This window comes from Neofelis nebulosa, chromosome 1, assembly GCF_028018385.1.
Source record: "Neofelis nebulosa isolate mNeoNeb1 chromosome 1, mNeoNeb1.pri, whole genome shotgun sequence".
NCBI lineage: Eukaryota > Metazoa > Chordata > Mammalia > Carnivora > Felidae > Neofelis > Neofelis nebulosa.
In genome coordinates this window covers 43,633,441-43,657,371 of record NC_080782.1, presented here as the reverse complement: position 1 = coordinate 43,657,371, position 23,931 = coordinate 43,633,441, and the positions used below count along the sequence as shown (strand labels likewise).

Genomic DNA, 23,931 nt, shown 5'->3' with positions numbered 1-23,931 from the left:
ATCTGGTTCACTAATTCTTCCTTCAGTACATCTGATCTACCATTGATTTGTCCATTAACTATTTTTTCTTTTTCTTTTAGAGAGAGAGAGACAGAATGAGTGAAGGAGAGGGGCAGAGAGAGAGAATCTCAAGCAGGCTCCACACTCAGCACAGAGCCTGATATGGGGCTTGATCTCAAACTGTGAGATGATGACCTGAACGGAAATCAAGCATCAGATGCTCCACCAACTGAGCCACCCACACACCCTTGCCCATTACCTTTTTAAAAAGAGGGACTGTTTTGGTAAAACCTAACACATGTACAGAAAAAGTACATAAAACACAGACGTACAACTAAATATTCTAAAGTGAATACCTATGTAACAATCACCCAAATTGTAGCAGAAATTGTCCAACTGTCCCCAGAAGCATTTTATGTGTCCCTTTCTGATCACCACCCTCTCTTTCATCCCAAATTTAACACCATCCTGACTTTTACATTAACACCTCCTTGCATCAGCAAACATCTATGTTTGTATCTTCCTTCCTTTGCTTTTGCCATTTTGTTTCCAAGGTGCATCGGTCTCTGGATGTTACCTGTAGCTGCAGCTCACCTACCTTCACAGCTGCAGGATCTAATGGCTGCTTTCCCGACATTGTGGCTATGCTCCGTCTGTGCCATTTCTATATCACTGTGCGATTTTATTTATGTAAGGAACAAAACAGCCAAAAGCACAGAATTTTATGTGAATGAGCAAAGAATAGGATTTTATATGAAGGGCTTCCTAGGCCCACAAATTACATGAAAGGCTAAATGGCCTGCTTTTTCAGGATCCAAATTTTACTTACTGTTGAATAAAGATGCAAAATACAGAATAATGCACATAGTATGATCCCATTAAAGACATATTTTTGTACCTATGCATCTATGTTTCCTATGCATGTTACCTATGCATCAAGTTTACCGGTTCAAGTAATTCTAGAATTCTACAAGGTCCACACTGTTACCAGTGGTTACCTCCAGTATGTGGGAATCAGGCAGAATGCAGGAGGCTGGGAAAGTCTATCTGTGTGCGTGGGAGGAGCTATGTGGGCAAATCTTTTCACATTTTATTTATTTATTTATTTATTTATTTATTTATTTATTTAAAAAGCTTGCTTTCTTTCTCTTTCTTTCTTTCTTTCTCTTCCTTCCTTTTTCTTTCTTTCTTTCTTTCTTTCTTTCTTTCTTTCTTTCTTTCTTTCTTTCTTTTTTTCTTTCTTATCTTTCTTCTTTCAACAACATCAGTGAAAGTCATATTATCAGAAGAAGAAAGAGTGAGGATTTGCTTTTGGGAGCAGCCGGCTCCGCTAGGCTCTCCTCTCCTGGAGCTGGTGGCGGCCATCACCCTCCAGGACACAGCAGAGGCAGACACTTTAATGGTTGGTTTTCAGCTCGTGCAAACATGGCTTTAAACAGCAGCCCCCAAACTCAAGACAACACGTTAATTGCAAGCAAGTCTAATGGGCTGCTGGCCCCTTGAGAATGTGTGGGGTGAAGTAGAAGTCCAGAACAAAATGCAACCACTATCCCATGCACCCTAGGAATTAGCTGGATTTCTCACCTTCTCATCTCCCCAAGAGAGGGAGTCAGGGAAGAGGCAGAAGGAGGCGGGGTGGGGGTGGGGGGTTGGGGGGGGGGCGGTGAGGAGATAATTCATTTCCAGAGGGAAGCCCTGCAGTGATCAAAGGCTTTCCTTCAGGCTTAAGCTTTACCGACCCCAATGGTCTCTCGCAGACAACTTCTCAAGCTGCATCTGCTACAAGAACATCTCTTCCAGTCAAGAGCAGGGGCTGCACGGAATCTAAGAATGACTGAGAGCTTCTTAGGTATGTGGCCATCACTGTGCTCGAAACAACTCTACACAGGGCTTTTGGTCTTGCCCTCGTGTTACAGGGGGGGAGAGACAGCCTCACCAATGAGAAATGGCTTGTTCAAGTTCACACAGCTAACAGTAGCAGTTCATCTGGTCTGACTACCCAGTGTGCACTATTTACCTCTAAACCCTAAGGCGGGACACCATGCTTCGATGATTCCAGAGCGAGTGGGCCTTGGCCTGGCCACCCAGGGCAGTGAAGACGGATAGCCACTAGAATTAGACAGATTCCCATTTTAGCTCTGCCCCTGAACAAGCCGCTTCTTTTGAGCCTGGATATCCACATCTGTAAAATGGGACCATACCTTTTCCTCAGGGTTGTACTGAAAATAAGAAATAGGACATGTGAAGAGTCTACTACCAGCCCAAGCACTGAGGCACCCAATAAAAAGCAGCCACCAGCACGATCGTCATCATTGTCCTCCCCATCATCACTTGAACTGAGAGGCACTCCTTTCTTTCCTTTTCCGAATGACCTAGAGCACAGCCCTTGAACTACCCCTGCTGGAAACTAGGACATGACTTACCCTGAGGCTTGCTCAGGATGGTGAGCAGAAGGAGAAAAGAAAGAAGGAGTCCTTATAGGTGCCCCACATTGCACCTGTCTTCGAAGGTGGCCAGAGGCGTGCCCCTTCTTTCCATCCCCGTGGCCCCCTGCCTAGTCCAGACCTTGTTCTCTGTAGGCTTCCTGGCTCCCGGCCTCAGTCCTCTCCAATCTTTGCCCCACTTAGCAAGACCCATCACTCCCCAGCTTAAAAACCGCCCCCATCTCCTTAGCAGAGTGCGCCCCACGGTGGCCCTCACCCCTCCAACACAGCCCTCTCCTTTCTCCAGAATACCTCCACCTGTGCACAATTCCGCACTTCGCACGTGCTGGTTTACTCGGCAGGAATGCCCTCCCCATCACTCCCTCTTCCCGTGACGGCTCTCACTCCTCCTCTGGGGTCCCACTCAAAGTCTCTGAGAAGCGGCCCAGAACCCTACCCCACACCCAGGGGTAGGGACCCCCTCCTCTGCCTCACGGCACTTTATTCCCCAGTTAATGTGCTGTAGGGAAAATTAACACGATTTACTGCTTTCCAAAGCTATCTACCTTCCCTACTGTCCTCTCTTCCTCTAGGCCACGGCCTGGGCTTGTTCGCCACACACTCTCCCTGGGGCCGGTAGGGTGTCCAGTGCATAGTAGGTAAGTAGCAAATGTTTAGCACATGAATGAGGGCCAACTGCATCTCAATAAAAGGAAAAGCTTTCTAGTTATCAGAGTTATCCACAGGTAAACAGGTGCTAGTGAGCTCCCTGTCACCGGAAGAGTGTAAGCTGGAGTACACGAGCAGGGAGGGGTGGTGGCATGGATGTGAATTCATTGGTGGCTTGGATTCCTAAAGACACAAACCATGGACGAGTTTCACTGGAGTCTCCTGGGAGTGTTGGTTACTAATAGAGATTCCCCGACTCAGGAGATTCTGATGCTGCAAGTCTGGGGCAGGCCAGAAATCTGTGTTCAAAACATCATCCCCGGGAAATTTGGAAACACACCCCATTTAGGGACTGTCCCCAAGTCTTGGCTCCAAGATGTCACCCGGACACCAAGATAAGGGAATTGAATATTCAGGCTGGGGTTACAGGTCCTCAGATTCGGGGAGGTTGCGGACCCAGCCCTGGGCCACTCTGTTGAAGCTGGGTCTGAGACGGAGGAGTTCTAAGCCACTGATGAGCTCCGGGACGAAGGGGGTGCCTGCCCTGGGAACAGCCTCCCCAACCAGGGGTCCTCCAAAGGGCACCGGGGTCCTGGGGAGAGAAGAGCAGCAGAAGAGGTGGGCTGTGTGGGAGAGGGATGGCAGAGCACTGACATGCGGGTCATGATGTGGGGCCCCCTCCGTGCCTCCCCCCGTTTCCCCACCTATACCAGGCTTTGTACTGTCTTTAACAGGTTTCTCTGGCTCTGCCCATTCCCCAGTCTCCTTCTAGTGAGGATGGCTTGTTGCTTGGGAATGGGGATGAAATTTTCAAAGCTAGAATTGGCTGGTCCCAGACAAAACTCTAGGTACCCCTTAAGTATTAAGCTCCAGAAGCCAAAAGAGCTGGAATGGGGTTTTTCCTTGCTCTGCTCATCTCCCCTTAGAACAGGGGAGAATTAGAGAGGGGAGAGAGGATTAGAAAGAGCACTGAGAAGGGCCCCTGGTTGGCTCAGTTGGTTAAGCAGCCGGCTCTTGATTTCAGCTCAGGTCATGATCTCATGGTTTGTGAGTTCAAGTCCCAGCTGCCGGTGCAGAGCCTGCTTGGAGTTTATAAAAGAGACACACCATTTGTCACCCATAAGACTGGTAATAAGAAATAATTTGATAAGGGGGCAAAGTTGATGAGGTGGTGGGGGCAAAGTTTCAGTTAGATACTGCTGGTTGGAGAGTAAATTGGTGCTGCTCCCTTGGAGGACAATTTGGCAGGATCTTTTTCACCTAAACATGTGCAAACTCTGTCAACCAGCAATTGCACCTGTGAGCATACGGCTTAGGAAAGCACGTGCACAGACAAACGGATACAAGCAGTGATTGGTGACAAACCAGAAACAGCCCCTATGTCCACGGCAGAGAAATGGACAAGACAAATGTATATTCACATGGTGGAATACCATACAGCAGCTTAAAAGGCATGAAAAGATCTGTTTGTATTATGTAGGATAGATTTCAAAAGCATACTGTTGAGTCAAAAAGGCAAGCAAGTTACATGATGAAATACAAAGTATTAAAATGCCCACTATACATAAAACAATCCCATCCCCTATCAGAATGTAGCTGCTGGTAGAAAATGATCTGAAAACACACACCAACCTGACAACGGTATTCCATTTGGGAAGGGAACTGGGATTGGAGGATGGTGAACAAAGGGCCCTCTCTTTATTTGTAGTGTGTGTGTGTGTGTGTGTGTGTGTGTGTCTTTATTTAAGAGAATATAAGTATGTTATTTTTAAACTTTTTTCATTTTAAGACAAGTTAAAAAGCATTGCTTGTGTAGTGTTTTCCTCGAAGCCCGGGACCAATGGGAATGGGGGAGTGTTTGCCCCCCGGGGGTAGAAAGGCAGACCGCAGGCCAGGGCCTGGGTTCCAGCCAGTATAGCATTTCTGCCTGGACCACCCCGGCTGTGGCGGCAACAGCCAGGCCCTGTGGGAACAGGCTGGGCAGTTTCCAAGCTGCACAGGCCTCACGATTCGGCCCTTGACTAGAAGCCCAGAGCCCTGGATCCTGAGCACAGCTTGGCCACCAACACTGCTGTTCCCCCCCTTCTTAGCCTCAGTTGGCCCTTCTGTCTCAGACGGGGCCTGGGCTCAGGGCCCCCGAAGGTCCTCCTTCTGCTGATGGGAATGTGCTTCAGCCTGTCATAGCTGCAGTGTGAGATAGATGGGGCTATGACTCGACTTGGCCAGCCTGGAAGCCGGCGTCCGGGACTGAATGTCTGCTGAGGGTTTTAAATAGCTGGGCAGGCAGGAGCTGAGGGCCCCCGAGGAGGGAGAACGCAGTCTCGCCTGGCAGAAACCCCAGAACGTCTGCCAATGGCTCGTGGCTCACACGGTGCCTGTTGGGCACAATTCTTCCTGTAGGGGCCCTCCTGGCTATCAGCTGTTTGAGGGCAAGCACCTCCCTTCTGAGCAGTCTCTTTTCAGTGCTGGTCACCCCCAGTTGTCAGACGGTCTCCGCATGTGGTCTGGGCCAGAAGAGCTGGACCTTGGCCTCCTCCGGTGGACCCTCCCCTTTCTCACTTTAATGCAGCCAAAGCCAGAGGAGCATTTTTCAGAAATAGCATCAGACTGAAGAAGCCGACTGCAGTTGAAATGCATCCCCCAGCCCAAGGCCTTCCTCCAGTGCCAGACTCCTGTCTTGACTCCTATGATTTGTCTTTGGGCCCCTAGGTCAGCACACTAAGTTTATCCCTTTCAGTTCTCCCTAGTAGCTTTTCCAACCATCATTTCAGCCTGTAACTACTACTCCTAATACCAATAGCTACTGTTTATTGACAGCTTATTCCTTGCTAGAAACTTTGCCTATGACTTCTCATGCCAGCCTCACAACAAACTTATGAAGAGATTCTGTAATGATGCAGACGGGGAAATGGAGGCTCAGAGAAGTTAAGTCACTTGCCCAAGGTCACACAGCTAAGCAAGGAGTCTGCATTTAAGCCCACGTTGAGGCCCCATGCTCTGGATAGTACAAGCCACTCTTCTGTGGCTCTCACCTCTGCTGTCCAACGTTTCACTGCCGTCCCCCACTCTGATAGAGCCTCAAGCCATTTCTAGACCTCTTCCAGACCATTGATGAACATGAGGAAAAGGCTGAGCTGATCTAGGAGTAATGAGATCCAGGGCCCCCACCTAGGGAGGATATCCATCAAAGGGGTGGCACCAGGAGTGCGGGAGAATAAGACCCTGGGCTCTGGAGTCAGACTAACCCAGACTTGGATCCCAGCCCTGCTCCTTGCCTCGTGACTGTGGGCAGGTTGTCGGTGTTCCTGAGTGGGTCTCTTCACTGGCGAAATAGAAAACATTGAGGCACGTCCCCACCCTGTTGTGTGCAGAAACCGAGATGTGTGGCACATTCACCCATTCACTCCCTGTACATTTACTGCGGACCTACTATGCGCTGAGGCAAGAGTTCTACCGAGTTCTAGCAAGAGCTCAATCAACGTGTAAGTGTTCAGATAGAGCTTGGCATATCCAAGGGCTTGGGAAATGCAGCCACTACTGTGTTGTGCCAGGCACCTGCACCCCCTAGGGACCTCTCCCCAAGCTGCCCACCCATCCTTACTTGTTGAAATTTCGAAACTCGGCAGGGCTGGGGGTGTGACTTCTGCCATCGCTCTGGTAGTCCCGGTAGCTGATGAACTCCTGCCAAGGACAGCGGTAGCCCTTGGGGATGGCCGTGTGGTTGAACTTCTCAGGCGGGACGCCCTTCAGCGGCTGGGCATAGCCTGGAGGTGGAGCAGGGCGTGTGGGAGGCAGGCAGGCTGGGGCACCGGGGGGGCTTTTCTCCCTCTGCCCCCACGCCCACCCACCTGGTGGATATGGTTGGGGGAGGGAAGTCTGGAGCTGGGGTAGAGGAGTGGGAGGGATGTAATGCCAAAGTTGCACCAGCAAAGGGGACTGAGGCTTCCCCACCCATGGAAGCAAGGAGGACCGGCATTTCGAGTTGGGGCATAGACTCTGGCTGGCTTTGTGACCTTGGGGACGTTGCTGTGCCTCTCTGGGCTTGTGTTAGATCTGTGGAGGGGCGTGGGGGGTCAGGGAGGTGGACTAGACAGCCCTCTGGGCACTGTCCCTGCCCCACCCTGGAGCACTGCCATGCTTGGGTCCCCCAGCCCTGGTCCCAGGACCCGGGGCTGAACTCACCTGGTGCCAGGGCGCTGGGGCTGCGGGGGCGTTCCGCAGGGAAGGCTGAGGGCTGGGCCACCTCGGGGCCCCCAGGCGTGGCCCGGAAGATGTGGAGCTCGGAGCTGCAGCTCTGCCCCTCAGGGCCGTTGGCAACCTGGGCACAGGAGCGGGCGCTCAGAGACCGCAGACTGGCCCGAGCTGCCTGGCTCCTTCCCCCGAACTCCCCCATTTTCCCAGGGGCTCCCTCCACGCTCACCTTCCCCTGGGCATGAAGGGGGCCGGCCTCCACTGTTCCCGCTGTTCCCGTCACCTTCCCCTTGGCGCTTCTGTCCACCAGCTGTGGGCACAAATAGACCACAGGGAGGCTCAGTGGGGCAAGGATCCAGGGTTGTCCCAACACCGAAAAAGGGAGGGGCGCATAATCTTAGCGCCCACATCCCGGGGATGCGGGGTAGGGGGGATGAGTTAATAGCGAAGAACGCTAAACTCGGTGCCAGGGACAGGGAGATGGGCTTTATATGTTAGATGCTATTCTAATATTGACCCTGGCCAGATAACCTTCCTGAGTCTGTTTCCTTGTCTGTGAGATGGAAGTACTGATGATAATATCAGCTCACAGGGCCCTATGAGCATGAAACGAGATGATACATGTGAAGTGTGTGGCTAGCGCTGTCTCAGGCACCTCGCGAAGGTAGATGTTTTGTCGTCTTTACTCTTGTGCATCCTGCCACATCGTCCCCTCTCAGTCACCCCTTGTCTAGTCCAGAAATGGAGTGGCGTATGAGTGGAATGTCCCTGAGCGACTGAAACTACCTGCGGACTCTTTGAAGCCTGAGGATAAGCCGTTCTTGTCTCTACCAGCAGACTGTTTTCTGGCCTTTTCCTTCTTCCAGAGGCAGGAAGAGAAGGAGTTCTCTCTCTTAGGTTCTCTCTCCATTCTCTCTCTCTGTGTTCTCTCTCTGAGGTCAAGCCCAAGTCTCATCTAAATCCTGCTCACTGCCAATTCAGCCCAGAGCACTTTTTGTAGGAGCCAGAGTGCCCTTCTCACCCCACAGCTCGCCCTGCCCAGTCCGCTCTCCGTTTTGCGTCTATGGAGAGGCGCCTAAAGAGGTAACGCTTTTCTAGGATCACACGGCAAGTCAGGGGCTCGAGCCGATGGGAACGTCACAGCCTTTCCAGCTGGAGCTGGAGGGGCTCCCCGGGGGCCAGAGGTCTTCATCTGACTCGCTGCTTGGCTCTAGGCTTGGCTCTACGCTAACCGAGCCTCAGTTCCCCGGTAAGCACGGTGGGGGCTAACTCACCGCCCTCTGGCTGGCTGGAAATTCAAAGGTGAACCTCTGTACCCGGCGCTGTCTCTTCTGGAAGAGGAGGGATCCTCTGTTGTTGCGTAGCGAGAGCTCCTCCATCATCAAGTCCTGGGGCACGCTCAGCTTCTTGCCCAGGTCCAGCAAAGGGACTGCTCAGAGAGGCCAGAGGGAGCTCTTACCACCAAACCCTCAGGGCACTCAGGGCTGCCCGCCTCCAAGTGACCTCCTCTGAGCAGCTCCAGTACCATGCCGCAGAATCTTAGCCCGCCCGGGAGGCAGAAATGAGCTCACAGAGTTTAATGTGCATGTGTTTGACACTCAGTGAAACTGAGTTCTTCCAGATATTCTCTGGGCATTTGTATTTTTTCCACGGATGTCCTTGGCAGCTCTTTGCCCACAGTGGTGGGAGCCGTGAGACATGGTCAGATTGTAGATATCTCCTAACGGTAAGCCATGGGTGTGAGCCATGTGAGGGGAGGAGGGGGACTTTCTGGCCTGAGCCACTGGCAGGAAGGCACAGCCGCTCACTGAGGTGGGGAGGGCAGAAGGAGGGTGAGAGGGGGCAAGATCAGGAGTTCAGTGTTAGACGTCTGTTCTTTCAGTTTTAAAATAGCCTTTTATTATAAAAATAGCATATATGTGCATTGAAGAAAGTTAGGAAATACAGATATAAAGGGGAAAGAGAAAATGTCATTTCTATCACCTGGAGATGTCCACTTTTAACACCTTGGTGTGTGTCCGTTCATATCTTTTTTTAAAATTTTTTTCAATGTTTTTAATTTATTTTTGGGACAGAGAGAGACAGAGCATGAACGGGGGAGGGGCAGAGAGAGAGGGAGACACAGAATCGGAAACAGGCTCCAGGCTCCGAGCCATCAGCCCAGAGCCCGACGCGGGGCTCGAACTCACGGACCACGAGATCGTGACCTGGCTGAAGTCGGACGCTTAACCGACTGCGCCACACAGGCGCCCCTCATATCTTTTTTTAAAGACTACCTATTCATGTATGAGTTTTCAGCCAAAATGAAGTCATAGTTATACAAGCTTTGTGACTTGGTTTTATCAGTTGAAGATCTCCACCTGTACACACATGAAAAGATACTCAGCCTCACTCATGATCAGGGGAACACAAATCAAAACCGTAATGAGATATCACCTCACACCTGTCAGAATGGCTCACATGAACAATCCAGGCAACAACAGATGTTGGCGAGGATGCGGAGAGAGAGGATCTCTTTTGCATTGTTAGTGGGAATGCAAGCTGGTGCAGCCACTCTGGAAAACAGTATGGAGGTTCCTCAAAAAACTAAAAATAGAACTACCCTACAACCCAGCAATTGCGCTACTAGGCATTTATCCAAAGGATACAAAAATGCTGATTCGAAGGGGCACATGCACCCCCATGTTTATAGCAGCCCTCTCAACAATAGCCAAAGTATGGAAAGAGTCCTAATGTCCATCAACTAATGAATGGATAAAGAAGATGTGGTATATTGGAATACAATGAAATATTACTCAGCGATCAAAAAGAAAGAAATCTTGCCATTTGCAATGGTGTGGATGGAACTAGAATGTATTATGCTAAACGAAATAGGTCAGTCAGAGGAAGATAAATATCATGATTTCACTCATATGTGGAATTTAAGAAACACAACAGATGAACATAGGGCAAGGGAAGCAAACATAAGATAAAAACAGAGAGGGAGGCAGACCATAAGAGACCCTTAAATACAGAGAACAAACTGAAGTTGCAAGAGGGGAGGGGGGAGGGGGATGGCTTAAATAGGTGATGGGCATTAAGGAGGGCACTTTTTGGGGTTAGCATTGGGTATCACATGTTAGAGATAAGTCACTGGGTTCTACTCCTGAAACCAAGACTGTATGTTAACTAACTTGAATTTAAATAATAGTAAGAGATTGCCACCTGCGCGAGTGAACACATTTTTATTTCACACAATCCCTAATCCATATTTAAATCCCCTTAATTGTCTGCAGAATTGGGCATATAAGGTTTGAAGAACCTCGACGACACCCAAATGGAGAAGCCGAGGAGGGCACCAGATATGTGAGCCTAGTGCTCACGGGACAAACTGACCTGAGATACAAATTGGGGCATTGTGGGCCTACAAACGGTATCTGTCATTGTCTTTGTTGTTTGATGAAGACTATTACATTTACTTTTTTTCTCACAGTTAGGACGAGTCGTCATAGCCATGGAGAGGGTTTCTAGGCTATTCTTAATGGTTTCAGAGCCCAACAAACACTGTTACACAGTTCCCAACAAGGGAAGGCTTTTGGAGGCAAGGAGTGACGGAGTGGTGAGGGCACTGACAGGAAAGGGATACGGGGGCGGGGGACAGTGTGGCCAGAGTTGTCCATCTCTAAAATCCGATACACGGAGGTTCGTGTTCCAGCTCTATAAACGGTATGTAGAGCCGGAAGGCTGGATGAGATCACTGGGGATGTGAGAATGGGTAAAAAGATCCCAAGCCTGAGTTCCAGGCCTGCCGCATTCAGACGGAGGAGGTGAGGCACCAGCCACAGAGCCTGGGAAGGGGAGCCCGGTGAAGCAGGAGGAAATCCAGAGTGTGGGGCCCTGGAAACCAAGTGATGAAAGTGTTTCGGGGAAGATGGGTTGATCACGAAGCCACATGCTTCTGCTTAGTGAGGAGGAGGAAGGCCGAATACTGGCCGTCCTCTTTACTGTCATGGGGTTATTATTGGTCACCCTCACAAGAGTAGTTTCCATGGAGTATTTGGGCGTGAAAACCTTATTGGAAAGTGTTACGAGAAAATGGACAGGGGAACATTATAGCCACACCACGAGCAAGCAATGAACCAAATCTAGGATGTGGGACATTTTATAGGGCAGCTGGCCTGGGTTCTTCAAAGGAGTGAATGACATGGGAAAAAAAATAGAAGAAGACAGGGCCGGGAGGGCGGGGGGTAGGGTGTAGATTAAAAGAGATTTAAGAGACGCGGCCACCAAATAAACAGTGGTCCTTCTTTGGATGCTCATTAAAACAAACTAGAAAACTGAAGAAAGTTGATGGTGGCACTGGTTATCAAGCCAAAGTTGCTAACAACTTGAGAGACAGAGACAGAGAGAAAGAGGGAGAATCTCAAGCAGGCTCTACACTCAGCACAAAGCCCAATGTGGGGCTCAATCCCACCACCCTGGGATCATGACCTGAGCTGAAATCAAGAGTCAGACGCTCAACTAAGACACCCAGACCCCCCTCTTTTCATTATTTTGGATGCCTCCTGAGCCTGATGAAATGACAGGCTCTTTGGGTTTTGCTTTGGACTCCAGGAATGAAAAGAGGGCCACGGAGATTTGCACTCTCTATTTTTGTGTGTTTGGAAATGAGCTGAATAAAATGTTGAAGACAGCGAGCGAGGAGGGGAGAAAGTATAGACAACAACGTTGAGGAGTTATGCTCTACAGGACCCGAGGCATCTGTAGAGTCAAGAGGTGTTTGTTTTTAAGAGGGAGAAGTAAAAGCATGCTTTGTGGCTGATGGGAAATTTTGACAATGCAGTAGAGAGAGGGCAGAATGGAAGAATGTCCTTGGGCAGGAGAGAGGGGCAGGGAGGGTATCTGGTGCCCAACTGGAAGGGGTAGCTTCAGACACGTGCACGGAGAGGTCAGCCACCACGTGGGGAAGAAAAACAGGGAACGCCGAACAGAGGTTCCCTTTTGGTTCCGTAATTCTCAGTGCAATAGGAAGCAAGGTCATCAGTTGGGAACGAGGATAGGGGAGGAGGCATTGGGAGTTTGGGGAGAGAGGTTGCCGACGTTGTGTAAGAGAATAGTACCGGACGGGGAGACAGGCCTGATGTGGCCACCAGGCGGCATCGAGGCCAAGGCAGGTGCTGTGATTCATTCCACTCGATGGGATCCAAACAGCCTTTTTAAAAAAGGAGGCTGATGATTTTTTTCATTCTTTCAGCAAATAAAGAGAGTGCACCTTTTACATGTTAGGAACAGAAAGAGATCCACTGTAGGGTAAGAGGGGCAAAAAAGCAAGTTTCAGAAGAATCTGTATTCTAGGATTGCACTCATATTTTAAAAAATAAGTACTGTTGATGCACACATTGAAAAATCTGCATGGAGACGTGCCAAATATTAGTAGTGACTACATACAGGACATAGGAAGAGGAGGGCTGGAAATCACACTAATTTTTAACGAGAAAAGGTACTGCATACTTAAAAGCATGAAAGACTATTTATACCGAAATATATAATAAAAAGTCCCCTGGCATCATACTGTCAAATATTATCCAGATGAATTGACCTCGACAGTAAAAAAAAAAAAAAGTTACAGATAAAATCTATTTAAGGAAACAATTCTATTTCTAGGCTTTCATTCTTAGGGAGAAAAGTTGAATAAGCATGCCTGAAGTTATGTATACAAGGATGTTTACGGCAGTGAGGGTTCAGATTGTGAAAACCGGGCATCAGTGTTGTGGGGGTGCTGCCCAGATGTCCTTTATCAGTGGCTCCGTGTCACAACTGGCCCCTTCTGCAGAGAGCTGCCTGGCTGAGCAGAAGTGCTCACGGCCCCCTCGCTGAAGGCAGGGTGAATTCTGTGGACTCTGGGGGCCTGGAGCCCCCACAAGGTCAGACTGAACCTGGGCTACAGATGAGCCCATATCCTGGCTTAGCAATTTCCCCCACCCTATCCCCCTCCTGTCATTTCCCTCCTCCTGAGAGTCCAACCTCAGTAAGTCACTTGCTTGAGAATCTTCAACTCTGTTCCTAAGGGTCCAACCTGAGATGAGCCTTCACGACTGCCAGTAAGGTGTGTGTGTACCAATATGCTGAATATATTACGTGCTGGGGGAGCAGGGGGAGGGGGTGGAGAGAGAAATCATAGCAGGAGGGAAAGAAGTCTCTGGAACGCTGCTAGTGGAAAAAAAAAAAAAGCAAGCTAAAGAACCCAGTGTATAGTACTTAGCCCACATGTATTTGCGTTTATATAAATATGTTTGTATATGAACGGAAAATGGATTTACACAATTATGCTAACAGTGGTTATCTCCAGATGGTCCCATTACGAGGAACTTTCACTTTCAAAGTCATTCATGTCTGTTTTGTCTGAATATCTTATAAAATGGATGTATTATTTGTACAACCGTGTAGTAAGGAAGAGGGCTCTGGAGACGGAGATCTGGAGTCAAATCTCAGCTCTACTGACTACTACATCCATGATCACCTAGCTCCTCTGAACCTCGGTGTTCTCATCTACAAAACAGGGACAATAACATCTAACTTACAGAGTTGTTGTTTATGTGTATAACATAGAGCATAAAAGCCCTTAGCACTGGATCTGATGCAGAGTCAGTACATAATAATGGTAAGTGTTTTCATCATCATCACCTTACAGTGCTGTCTTCTGATGGTGAGACTATGAGATTTTTTTTTTCTTTCTACTTTTCTTTGGTTTCAGAATTGTCTTGCGTTAATACCCTAGCGATAGTCAACAATGTATACATTTCCAGTCTGGCATAAATGATATGTGTCCACATTTGGGGGGGCCGCAACTAATTACTTAGACAAAGGGGAAGATAAAGCATTGCCTGGTTCTTCTAGTTAGAGCATCAATACCTCACCAAGTTGGCATATTTTAGCACTTGAAATCATGAAGTTAAAAAAAAGAAAAACTTGATGCCAACAAAAGGAGGCAAGAACACACAAAACAGGTTAGGACCACTCACATATAAAGTCATACGACATGGTTAGGGGAGCCTGGGTGGCTCAGTTGGTTAAGCGTTTGACTTCAGCTCAGGTCATGATCTCACAGTTTGTGAGTTCGAGCCCCATGGCGGGCTCTGTGCTGACAGCTCCGAGCCTGGAACCTACTTCAGATGCTGTGTCTCCCTCCGTCTGCCCCTCCCCTGCTTGCGCTCTGTCTCTCTGTGTCTCTCAAAAATAAGTAGAACGTTAAAAAAAAAAAAAAAAGTCATTCAACATGATTAAATACTTCTTACAACCCTGCATGGGGCAAAACCGCAGTGGTGTCCATTGATGAGGGTTTACCAGAGCTCGGTTCACTGTCTGCGTGCACCAGGACACTTGCCTGAAAGGTGAATGTGTGGCCCCCCTCCAGGTCCACTGAATCAGAATCCCTGGGGGAAGGGGCTGGGACTCTGCATTTTGAACCCGCAACACCACTTCACTATCATTCACACTAAAGCCTGAGAGCTAGGACTTGGCTGAATTCATTTTTTTAAATACTTGAAATGCCCTGACGTAGGCCAAATGAACAGACTCCAGAATTACGCGGAGAGTTCTAGAAGGGGTCTTCTATGGTGATACACATGTGTTTTAGATGATTTCTTCATTGGGTGAGCTGGCTTTTAAGTGAAATGGTCTGAGTCACCCTGGGGAGCCTGCTCTTGCCAGCCTGCCTTACTCTCCCCGCCACCTTGTCTCTTGCCACAGGGGCTCGGTGAGACCCACAGTTACAGGAAGCAAGGGCAAGTGTACGGGGAGCTTGGGGCCACGGTTAGGCTGGATCTGGGACCAGAGCCCTCAGTGCTCAACTCGGGGCTGAGGTAAGGACTTAGTTGGGCCCAGGGCCCAGTCTAGGGCATTCAATCTCAGCTCCTGGGTGTGTGGGTGTCAGGGCAAGGCCCCTCCCAATGCTTCGGGAAACTTCCCAGCCCAAGTGGCAGATTCCACAGGCACTCCCTCAGGGCTGGCCTGGAACTCACACCTGTTTGCCCGGGCCTCGGGCCAATAGGCCTGCGTGGCTGCACTTTGGGACCAGGAAAGGATGGGGTCGGAGGAACCCACAAGGGCTGAGTCCACCTTACCTGGTCCAGTGAGGTCCCCCATGGCAGCCATCACGGGCCCCTTCTGCTCCTTAGGGATCATCCTGTGGAAGAGAGATGCCTGCAAATGGGCCAGCCCTCCTCCATCCACCCCCAGACCTCCTCTTAGTCCCTGCCAGACTTCCTCTCAGTCCCTGGTCCACCCAGCCTCAGCCCTGAACCGCCTTGGTCCACCCTAGTCTCAAGGAAGGGCTGTCTGAGCTGGAAAGGGCTTTGGGGCCTCTGTGTACAGAGGAGGAGACTGAGGTCCAGGGAAGGCAAGGGAGGTGTGAGAGGCCACACAATGTGCTTCACAGGTTGTCAGGGAGGCACTCTTTCTTTAGGGGCTGATCTCTGGGACATGAGGGGTAGGGGAAGTGGGGGTCTCAGACCACTGTCATCCACTCAGATGAGCTTCTAATCAGAGGCTGAAAGAAGATGGAAGTTTAAGTCAGGGAGAGGGGGGTATGGATGGGTTGTCAGTCTGGGGTCTACAAGGCTGGTCCTGTCCTTTTATCCCCAATACTTGGCTCGGAGGCTTGAGGGCACAGGCTGGTCCAAGGAAGCTGAGAGACCCATCGCCCCCCTTCCCTATGCCCCATCCCTCAGCTGACTTACAGGGGGCTCTCTTCTGCCTCACCCCTTCTCTCTTTCCTCCTCCATCCACCCCCCCCAATTTGCATCTCATGGGACTTTCCAGGGATCTTGGAGGAGATTTACAAACAAAAAGAGATCTAGAGCCCCAGAGGATCCCTGCAGGCTCCAAGTCCAGATTCCCTGATTTGCCCCCAGGAGAGAAGGCAGAGCCCTTGAGGCCCCTGACACACTACCCACCCCTGTGCTTTGCTTCCAGGTTTTTCTACACTCCTTCCTTTGGAAAAAAGTCTGCCTCTATCTATACCCCACACCCACACATGGCCCCTGGTCAGTGGGCACTGAACTGGGCAACCTGGAGTCCAATCCGTGCCCCTGACTTCCTCTGTAACTGTGTGCGAGTAGCTCTCGAACTCTGTGCCTCAGTTCCTTATGTGCCCTTATTACATAAGGAGGGTGGGCTAGATCATGGGATCCACAGATAGACTTTGGGGCATCCATAACCGCCCCCCCCCCTGCCCCACAAACTGTGTCAGACATGAGCATGTCTACAGGCTTTTGGGGGGAGGGCCATGAGTTAGGGGAGAGTGCTCTGACCGTGACCACTCAGGAGTCTACAGTGCACGGGTCTGTTTCTTGATAAACACTCCCCTTACAGACAGGCACGGACATTGGGAAGGGCTCTCATCTTACAGACACGGACGCTGCTCCCTTCCACAGCCTAAAGATCTTGAAATGCTGTGCAGAGCCGTCACCTATGCCCACCTCGAATCCCAGCCACCCCTCCTCATTCAACCTAAAGTGGCCTAGAGCTTAGAATCCCTCCACTCCCAACTCAGGCACTGAGCTTCCTTGAGTCCCCCGGTTCCCCAGCCCCTCCGCAGGGCCCTTCCTCTGCTTGGGGGCTGGGGCTCATGCTCTCTGCCTACGCCCCGAAGCTCCTTGAGCTCCCCTAAGATCCTGGTACCTGAGAGATGGAACCGAAGTGTGCAGGAGGGAGGGTCAGACTCTCAAGATTAGCACCTCTGTCGGGAAGCTGAGAGCTGAGTAGTCATGTAGGTGTTAGTGGTTCTCGGTCCAGTCCGAGCCGGGTGTGCCCTTGCAGCCGGCTCTGGCCTCAGCTGAGAAGAATCAAGAATCGTTCCTGCCTTGTCGTGGCTCACAGCCTTATTTCGGGCTGCAACAGGATCCAGGGACAGATGCTAAAAGCACCAGGCCCCAGGGAAGACAGGTGCCCCGGCAGCAGGCCCTTGCAGACAGAAGGGCTTGCACACACACACACACACACACACACACACATATGCACACACCAAAGTCACCTGGAAATGCTGAGAGTCAGTTGCCAGTCACTTGAGGTTGCTAATTGTATCCTCAGTGCCTAGAACGGAGCCTGATAGGAATTCAATAGATATTTGTTGAATGAATGAATGGATGGATGGATGCTTGAATGAATGAATTCTCCCCTGGTATCTTTGCTTGACTTGTTCATTTCTTCTTTCCTTTTTTCTTTCCTGCCTTTCTTTCCTCCTTCTGCTCCCTCCCTCCCTTCTCTCCCTCCCTCCACCTTCTCACATTCTCTAAGTCTCTCTCTATGGAGTACAGATAAATATGGCAGGGCTCTGTCCTCAAGGAGCTCAGCCAGGCCCAAGTCAGACCCGTAAACAAGCCTTTGCGCTGCATGATGGGAAGTGCTCTGGGAGTACCCAGGGGAGGGTGCCACCAGCTTGGCCTGGGGGTGGAGGGGTGGGGAAGGCACTTCCCAGAGGAGACATTTGATCTGGGCCTGGAAGGCCAGTGGGAGTTCAGTGGGCAGAGGGGCACGGGCATTGCAGGTGGAGGCCACATTGTGTATAACAGTGTCAGGGGTCTTCAAGCAGAGCCAGAACTTGCCCCCAGCGTTGAGAGATGGGTAGGGTGGGGCTGAGAGATGAAGCGGACAGGTGGGCCAGATCACAGCAGGCTTTTCAAAAGGAAGATGTGCTTTATAAAGGGCTGTTGAAGAATTTGAAACAGTGGAATGCCGCGGTCAGATTGGCGTTTTCCAAATATATCTCTGGCTGCCAGGTGGGCAGGGGGCCAGACTGGAGGCGGGAAGATTTTACTGTGCTCAGGTGGGAGATGGGGAGGCTGCACAGGGGTAGGAACAGAGCCCACAGAGAGGAGAAGGACCTGAGGGGTATCTGGGGAATCATCAGGTCCTGCTAAGAGACTGGATGTGGGGAGCGAGGAAAACGCCACTCTGGCTTGAGTGACTCGGAAAGGTAAAAGGGGAACAGATTGGGGTGGGGACAGATGCTCAGCTCAGTTTGGGATGAACTTGATTTGAGGTGTCAGGAATGGGAATCACCAGTAGGAGACTGTGCCCAGGAGGGGCTCCAGCTGAAGATAAAGATTGGGTCATTTGCAGGGAAGGGTGGGACCGGCAAGGACGTGCTGGGCCCTGGGGTGGCCAGCACCTGTACCCATGTGCTGGGACAGACTATCCAAGGGTGCGTTTTTTTTTTTTACATTTATTTCTGATAGAGAGAGACAGGGCACAAGTCGGGGGTGGGGGGCAGAGAGAGAAGGAGACACAGAACCTGAAGCAGACTCCAGGCTCTGAGCTGTCAGCACAGAGCCCAACGCGGGGCTCGAACTCACAAACCGCGAGATCATGACCTGAGCCGAAGTCGGACGCTTAACCGACTGAGCTACCCAGAGGGTGTATTTCTGACACACTCATAGGAAGAAGCCTGGGCTCTGCTGTGGCCCGCAGGAGGTCCACATTCTGCCCCTTAGGATCCTGCATCCAGCCTCTGCTGGGAGCTCCTAGAGAGGAAGGAGAGGCATGTTCCCAGGGCAGGCTCGGCCTCACCTGGGAGTGGGGCCACAATTCCCTTCTCTAGACAAAAGACACCCCCCTCAGGTGAGAAGCACTCCAGATAACCTGGGTCTTGAGCTCACTAGGGTTATCTGGACTCACATGGGATCTCTTGTAGGGGCTTCTCTCCCTGCATGGAGCCCCAACCTGCCATGAAGAAACAGCCCCGGAGCACTGGCCCCTGACCTGGTTTGGCCCTGCCTGCTTCAGTGACAGTGTCTTGTGGTGAGGGCCTGGGAAATACCACCCTGAAACATCACCTAGCCCAGCTCATTCTGCACACACAGGGAAGCTGAGGCTGGATAAGGAGTGGCCTTATTCAGGGTCACCCAGCTAGTAGATGACAGGATCAAGATTTCAACCCTGGGACTTCATCTATGGCCTGGAGTTTTTCCATTGTTCCCCATCTCTCTTCATGGCCGCCACTCCCCGAGCTGCCGTCCCACCTGTATCAAGCATTCTCATCCACCCAGAGCCCCTTGGACTGTTCCATGGGGAGAAGGGAGGGGCTTTAGACACAGCCGAAAATGACACAGGAGGCAGAAGCATACAGGAAGCATTTATTGAGGGCCAGAGATGAATTCTACAGGAGGCAAGAGGCAGAACACAGGCAGTCTCTAGTGGGTTAGAGAGGATAGGGGCTGGGAGAAGGCAGTGACAGGGAGAGAACAGCCAGGAGAACTGAAGCTTCTCAAGGCTGCCTCCTGCTGGTTCTTTGGGGGAAATGCAGGCAGAAGTGGATTTGCTATGCTTTGGCATCAGCCAGGGGCCCAATAGTGTCTTTTCTCTGAAAGAGGCCCTTAGCCCCAGTCTCCCATGCTACAAGGAACCCTGAAACAGATGGGGACTTTGGTAAATGTGGTCACTCATCATTGACCAAGCAGGAGCACCCTTTTACCTTCCCACTGTCAGGGCCTATGTTCCCAATCCTTAGGCCCTAGGCACCCTCTGGGATCACTCCTTTATTCCAAAGCCCCCCTCCCAACTCTCTCCCACTGTGGCCCAGCTTTCCCTAGCCTCACTTAGGGGTTCCAGGTCTAACATCATCTGATGCATGGGTAAGTCTACCTCTAACCCCAAATCACACTCACTCCCTCACCTTTAGCCACATCCTGGTGTCCTTTCACCTGCATCTCTTTGATCCTCAGCCCATTCCAAGCCCCACCCCCCATGCTCCCCTGCTCTTAGTATCCTGAGGCTGAAACTATAGAATTCAACCACATTTCTCCCATGCCCTGACCCTCCTGGGGATTGGAATGAGAACCACCAAGGTTTGAGGGTCAGGCCAGGGCCTGCAGCCAGGCTTCTCGAGGTCACTGGGTATCGGGCACTAGCTAGGCCAGAGTGTAGTGGGAAAGAGATGGGGCAAAGCGGTGCCCATTATCTGGGCAGGATATGCATACTGGGGCCTAAAACTGAAGCATGCGGTATTTCCTAAGGAGCCAGAAACACAGGCAGACTCTAGTCTAACCCTTCACTCACCCACCCGTTCTCATCTGCCCCCAAATGCTGCCTAGCCAATCCTCTGCCGCCAATCTCCTTCCCTTCCTAACACCATGGAATGCATTTCAGGACTGGGAGAGCCCTCAGAGGTCATCTGAGCCAATCCCCTTCCTACTAGAATCTCCTCTATGCATCCTGGCTCCTGCTTGAATACCTCCTATAACAAGGAACTCTTGCCTCCCTCTTTCCAAGTGGGCAACCTCAAACTCAGGGCCATCAGGTAAAACCACAGGGTAGCGGATAGCTCTATATCAACTCTTCTCTCCCCAGCTCAGATTTTAGCCCAGAACTTTCCATGGAAGGGCCCAGAAAAGACAGATGGGCTGGAGGCACCTGTAGCATGCCTGGACGCCCAAGTCCTGGGGCTGGGGATAGAAGTCATCCCCTTACAGCTCTCCTCTCTGGCAGCAGGTAAGATGCCCAGGCAGTCTGAGCTGAGGTGGGGAAAGCATGAGAGGGATCTGGGAGGAGGGATCTTCCCATCTCTTGTCTCCAGAGGGGCCCGGCCGGGCACCTTGAGCTGGCCTGGGAGACCTCTCTAAAGGTCACCATGGTAAAAATAGAGCTTGTCTGGGAAGGGATGGAAAACAGCTGCTCCTGCCTGGGACTTGGTGCCAGGGAGGCGGATGGTCAAGCCAGGGCCTGGACAGGGAACTTAGGCCTAGGATCTTCTGAACACACCCCTCGTTTGCCAGACTCCAGAGAGCAGAGGCAGGAAGGGAGGGAGGAATAGGGAGCCCTGGACTGCATGCAGCAAGCCCAGTGGTCCACATGCACAACACCCTACCTCTTCCAAGGCACGTGTGTGTCTGTGTGTGTGTGCTGATGGGAGGGGAGGGGGAATCTAGACCTGTGAAGATTGCCTTGGCTAAAGGCCCACTAAACAGATGGGAAAGCCCAGGATCGGACAGAGCAAGGGTCTTGCCCAGGGTCACACAATGACTGACTCGAATAAGGGCCAGAACCCAAACTTGGATCACTACCCCAGCCCCAGGCCCAGAGCTCTACTCCCCTGACCCCTTGTCCAAAGAGGCCAGGCCTCCTGGGGATGTGGTGCCAGGAGCTGCCAAGCCCCACAACTCTTCTTCTGGCTCAGCCCTCCCGGGGTGGGGATGGAGCGGGAGCGGGGGAGGCTTTAGGTGGTGCAGGAGGCCTCAGAGGGGAGGCTGCCACGCTTGAGCCTCAGGCTGCCGGTCCACCCGCGGGGACAGATGTTGTAGCCGAGGATGCCGGGCGACTTAGCGCCGGAGTCCTCGGAGTCGAGGGACACATCGGAGTCTGTGGGCGAGCGGCGGGAGGGGAAGGGCTTGGGCGGCGCCGGCAACGGGCTCCGGGGGCTGGCGCACGGCGAGGGCCCGGCGGACAGCGGGCTCCGCGGGATCGGGGAGAACGTGGCCCCGGGGGCGGCGACGGGGCCGGGCCGGGCGGGCTTCGGCGAGCGCAGGCGCGGCGGCGGCGGCGGCGGCGGTGGCGGCGGCGGCTGCGCCCCGGGCGGGGAAAAGGGCCGCAGGCTCTCGGCTCCCGCCGGCCGAGGGGAGGCGCTCTTGCGCCGGGCCGCATTGATGATGTTTCGCGCCAGGAGGGCCTGCAGCTGGCGGCTGGGAGGCCGCGCCTCTGTCTCAGGTCGCAGCGGGGACACCGAGCGCTCGCTCCACGAGGGAGACATGGGCGGCGGCGGCGGGAGCGGCGGGGGGCTGCTCATGCTGCTCCCGCGGCCCGGCTCCCACGGCCCCGGGCTCACCCAGCCGTCCAGGCTGCTGGGGGGCCGGGAGGCGCCCGGCGTCCAGGGCGGGGAGGTGGGCAGGCTCTCCCGGCGGTCCTGGGGAGAGAGCAGAGAGGGCGGGGGCAGGCGTTAGTGCTGGGGTCCTCTAGACCGGGGTTTCGGGAGGGACCGAGTCTGGGTTGTCCACTGCACAGAGTCGGGAAGCCAGGCCCCCAAGTCAGGGGAATAGGGCCTGCAGTAAAACGCAGGGGTTCCGGCTCTCAGCCCATGCTGCATGTCCCTGCGCTAAACGGGGAGGCAGGTGAGCGGTGGTGAAGAACGCTCGCTCTGGAGACAGACCCCTTTACTTACTACTGAATGAACTTGAGCAAGTTATTTCAGCCGCGAAAGCAACTGGAAGCCTTCGGGCTTCGGTTTCCTCCTCTGTAAAATGGGGGTATAATACCAGCACTAGAGTTAGGGGGTTGTTGTGAGGGTTACATGAGATAACTCGTGTAAAAGAATGTTACATGTATTGGAAGATGCCCTGGAGGAGAGGAAGGGCTCAGGAGGTGTTAGTTACCGGAAAGAAATACTGGAAGGGTACACCGGAAACTAACCAAAGTGGGTCTCGGTTAGGAAATGGGGCCACCGGGGTGGGGTACACAGCCACGGGGGTGGGAGTAAAGCTCTAGCGTATTACTTTCTATGTAAGATTCGGTTTCTGAAACATATGGTTGTATTATCTATTTTAAAATGTTAAGACAAAAATACTGATCATTATCATTAAGGGCTTAGGGAAAGACCCTCTTAGTCCCAACCCCCTTGTCAGGTTGCCATGGTCACCTCCGAAGTTTTCCCTGGATGTCCCCAAGCAGGGAGGAAGTTCCCAGTGACAGATGGGGACACCAAAGGGAGTTGGCTCATTCTGCCCTAGACGGCACACTCCCCCGACTGGACTTCTTGTCAGCATGGGGTAGGGGGTGTGGATTTGGTGGGGCGGAGTTGGTGAACATCTCTGAGGTGATAAAGCACGGCTCTGCTGTATATTACTGTACCTGTTTCCTACCTATTTAAGGACCCTCCAGCCTACAAGTTTCAGTCTCATCCTGTATCTCTCCTTGGATCCTCACAACATCCTGATGAGGTGGCTGGCATTATCACACCCATTGTACACACCATCTGAAGATGAAATTCAGAGGTGTAAAAAAACTGCCTGCTGTGTTCTGTCCCACCAGGAAATGTGTGGGGGTGACCACCTCTTATCCAAAGGCTACACCATGCTTAAGCGGTTGGAAGCACTGGTTTGGGCTTTGGAATCCATGCCCAGCTTGTATCTGCTAAATCATCCAACTCTTCGTCCGATCAGATTGCAGCAGTAAACCAGTCCACTCAGCCTTCAATCCAACCCAGATTCACCAGCAGTCATTCCTCAGAGTCCAGACTTAGCCAGTCCATTCAGTGTCTTCTACTCAATCAAAATCCAGACTCATTCAAAAGATCCAGTCTTTCACCCAATCAGTAACCAGCCACAGCCAAGCCAGTCAGCCTCTCATCCAATCAGAATCCGATTTCTCCCAATCAAAAGGAAGTAATAAACTATGTTTTCTCCATCCAATGCAGCAGCTACTAGATGGGCTGACTCAGAAGGGGGTCCCTTAAACCTAAAGAAAAATGTTGTACAGCCGTCCCAATAGATTTTTCATGGGATAGTAATGCTGGAGGGGCCCTTAGAGACCTCCTGCCCTTAGAGACCCCAATCATCAACTTGGAAAGTTAAAGCTCAGCGTGGGATCCACCCCTTTCACTCCCAGGGTCGGAGTTGTGTATATGTGAGCCAGAGACACTGGGAGCTGTTCTGGCTGTGACATATCCCAAGAAGCTTTCAGT

The 23,931-nt window shown here is 51.8% G+C and overlaps 2 protein-coding genes across 4 annotated transcripts in view; both read right to left on the bottom strand.

Annotated features, from left to right (window-relative positions):
* Positions 1-1,383: 1,383 nt before the first annotated feature.
* Positions 1,384-17,555, bottom strand: MYOZ3 (myozenin 3). The gene is made up of 8 exons (XM_058720264.1): positions 17,296-17,555; positions 16,944-17,097; positions 15,386-15,447; positions 8,558-8,712; positions 7,513-7,593; positions 7,275-7,410; positions 6,694-6,856; positions 1,384-3,684 (listed from the first exon to the last, which is right to left on the bottom strand). The coding sequence occupies exons 3-8, from the start codon at positions 15,444-15,446 to the stop codon at positions 3,516-3,518; spliced, it is 765 nt and encodes a 254-aa protein (XP_058576247.1). The 5' UTR covers position 15,447; positions 16,944-17,097; positions 17,296-17,555; the 3' UTR covers positions 1,384-3,515.
* Positions 17,556-19,382: 1,827 nt separating this feature from the next.
* Positions 19,383-23,931, bottom strand: part of SYNPO (synaptopodin) — a 68,472-nt gene continuing 63,923 nt past the window's right edge. For all 3 annotated transcript variants that reach the window (XM_058720242.1, XM_058720245.1, XM_058720249.1), the window contains one exon: positions 19,383-22,158. In XM_058720242.1, the coding sequence (XP_058576225.1) occupies positions 21,475-22,158 (684 nt within the window). In that variant the 3' untranslated portion in view covers positions 19,383-21,474. The remainder of the gene's footprint in view (positions 22,159-23,931) is intronic.

Bases quoted from the DNA above. Each gene is read 5' to 3' on its own strand.
- MYOZ3 (XM_058720264.1), bottom strand. From the start codon at position 15,446: ATGATCCCTAAGGAGCAGAAGGGGCCCGTGATGGCTGCCATGGGGGAC. The intron at 8,713-15,385 runs GTAAGGTGGACT...CTCTCTGAGCAG, and splicing joins GGGGGACCTCACTGGACCAG to TCCCTTTGCTGGACCTGGGC. The intron at 6,857-7,274 runs GTGAGTTCAGCC...CTCCACCTCCAG, and splicing joins CCCCAGCGCCCTGGCACCAG to GCTATGCCCAGCCGCTGAAG.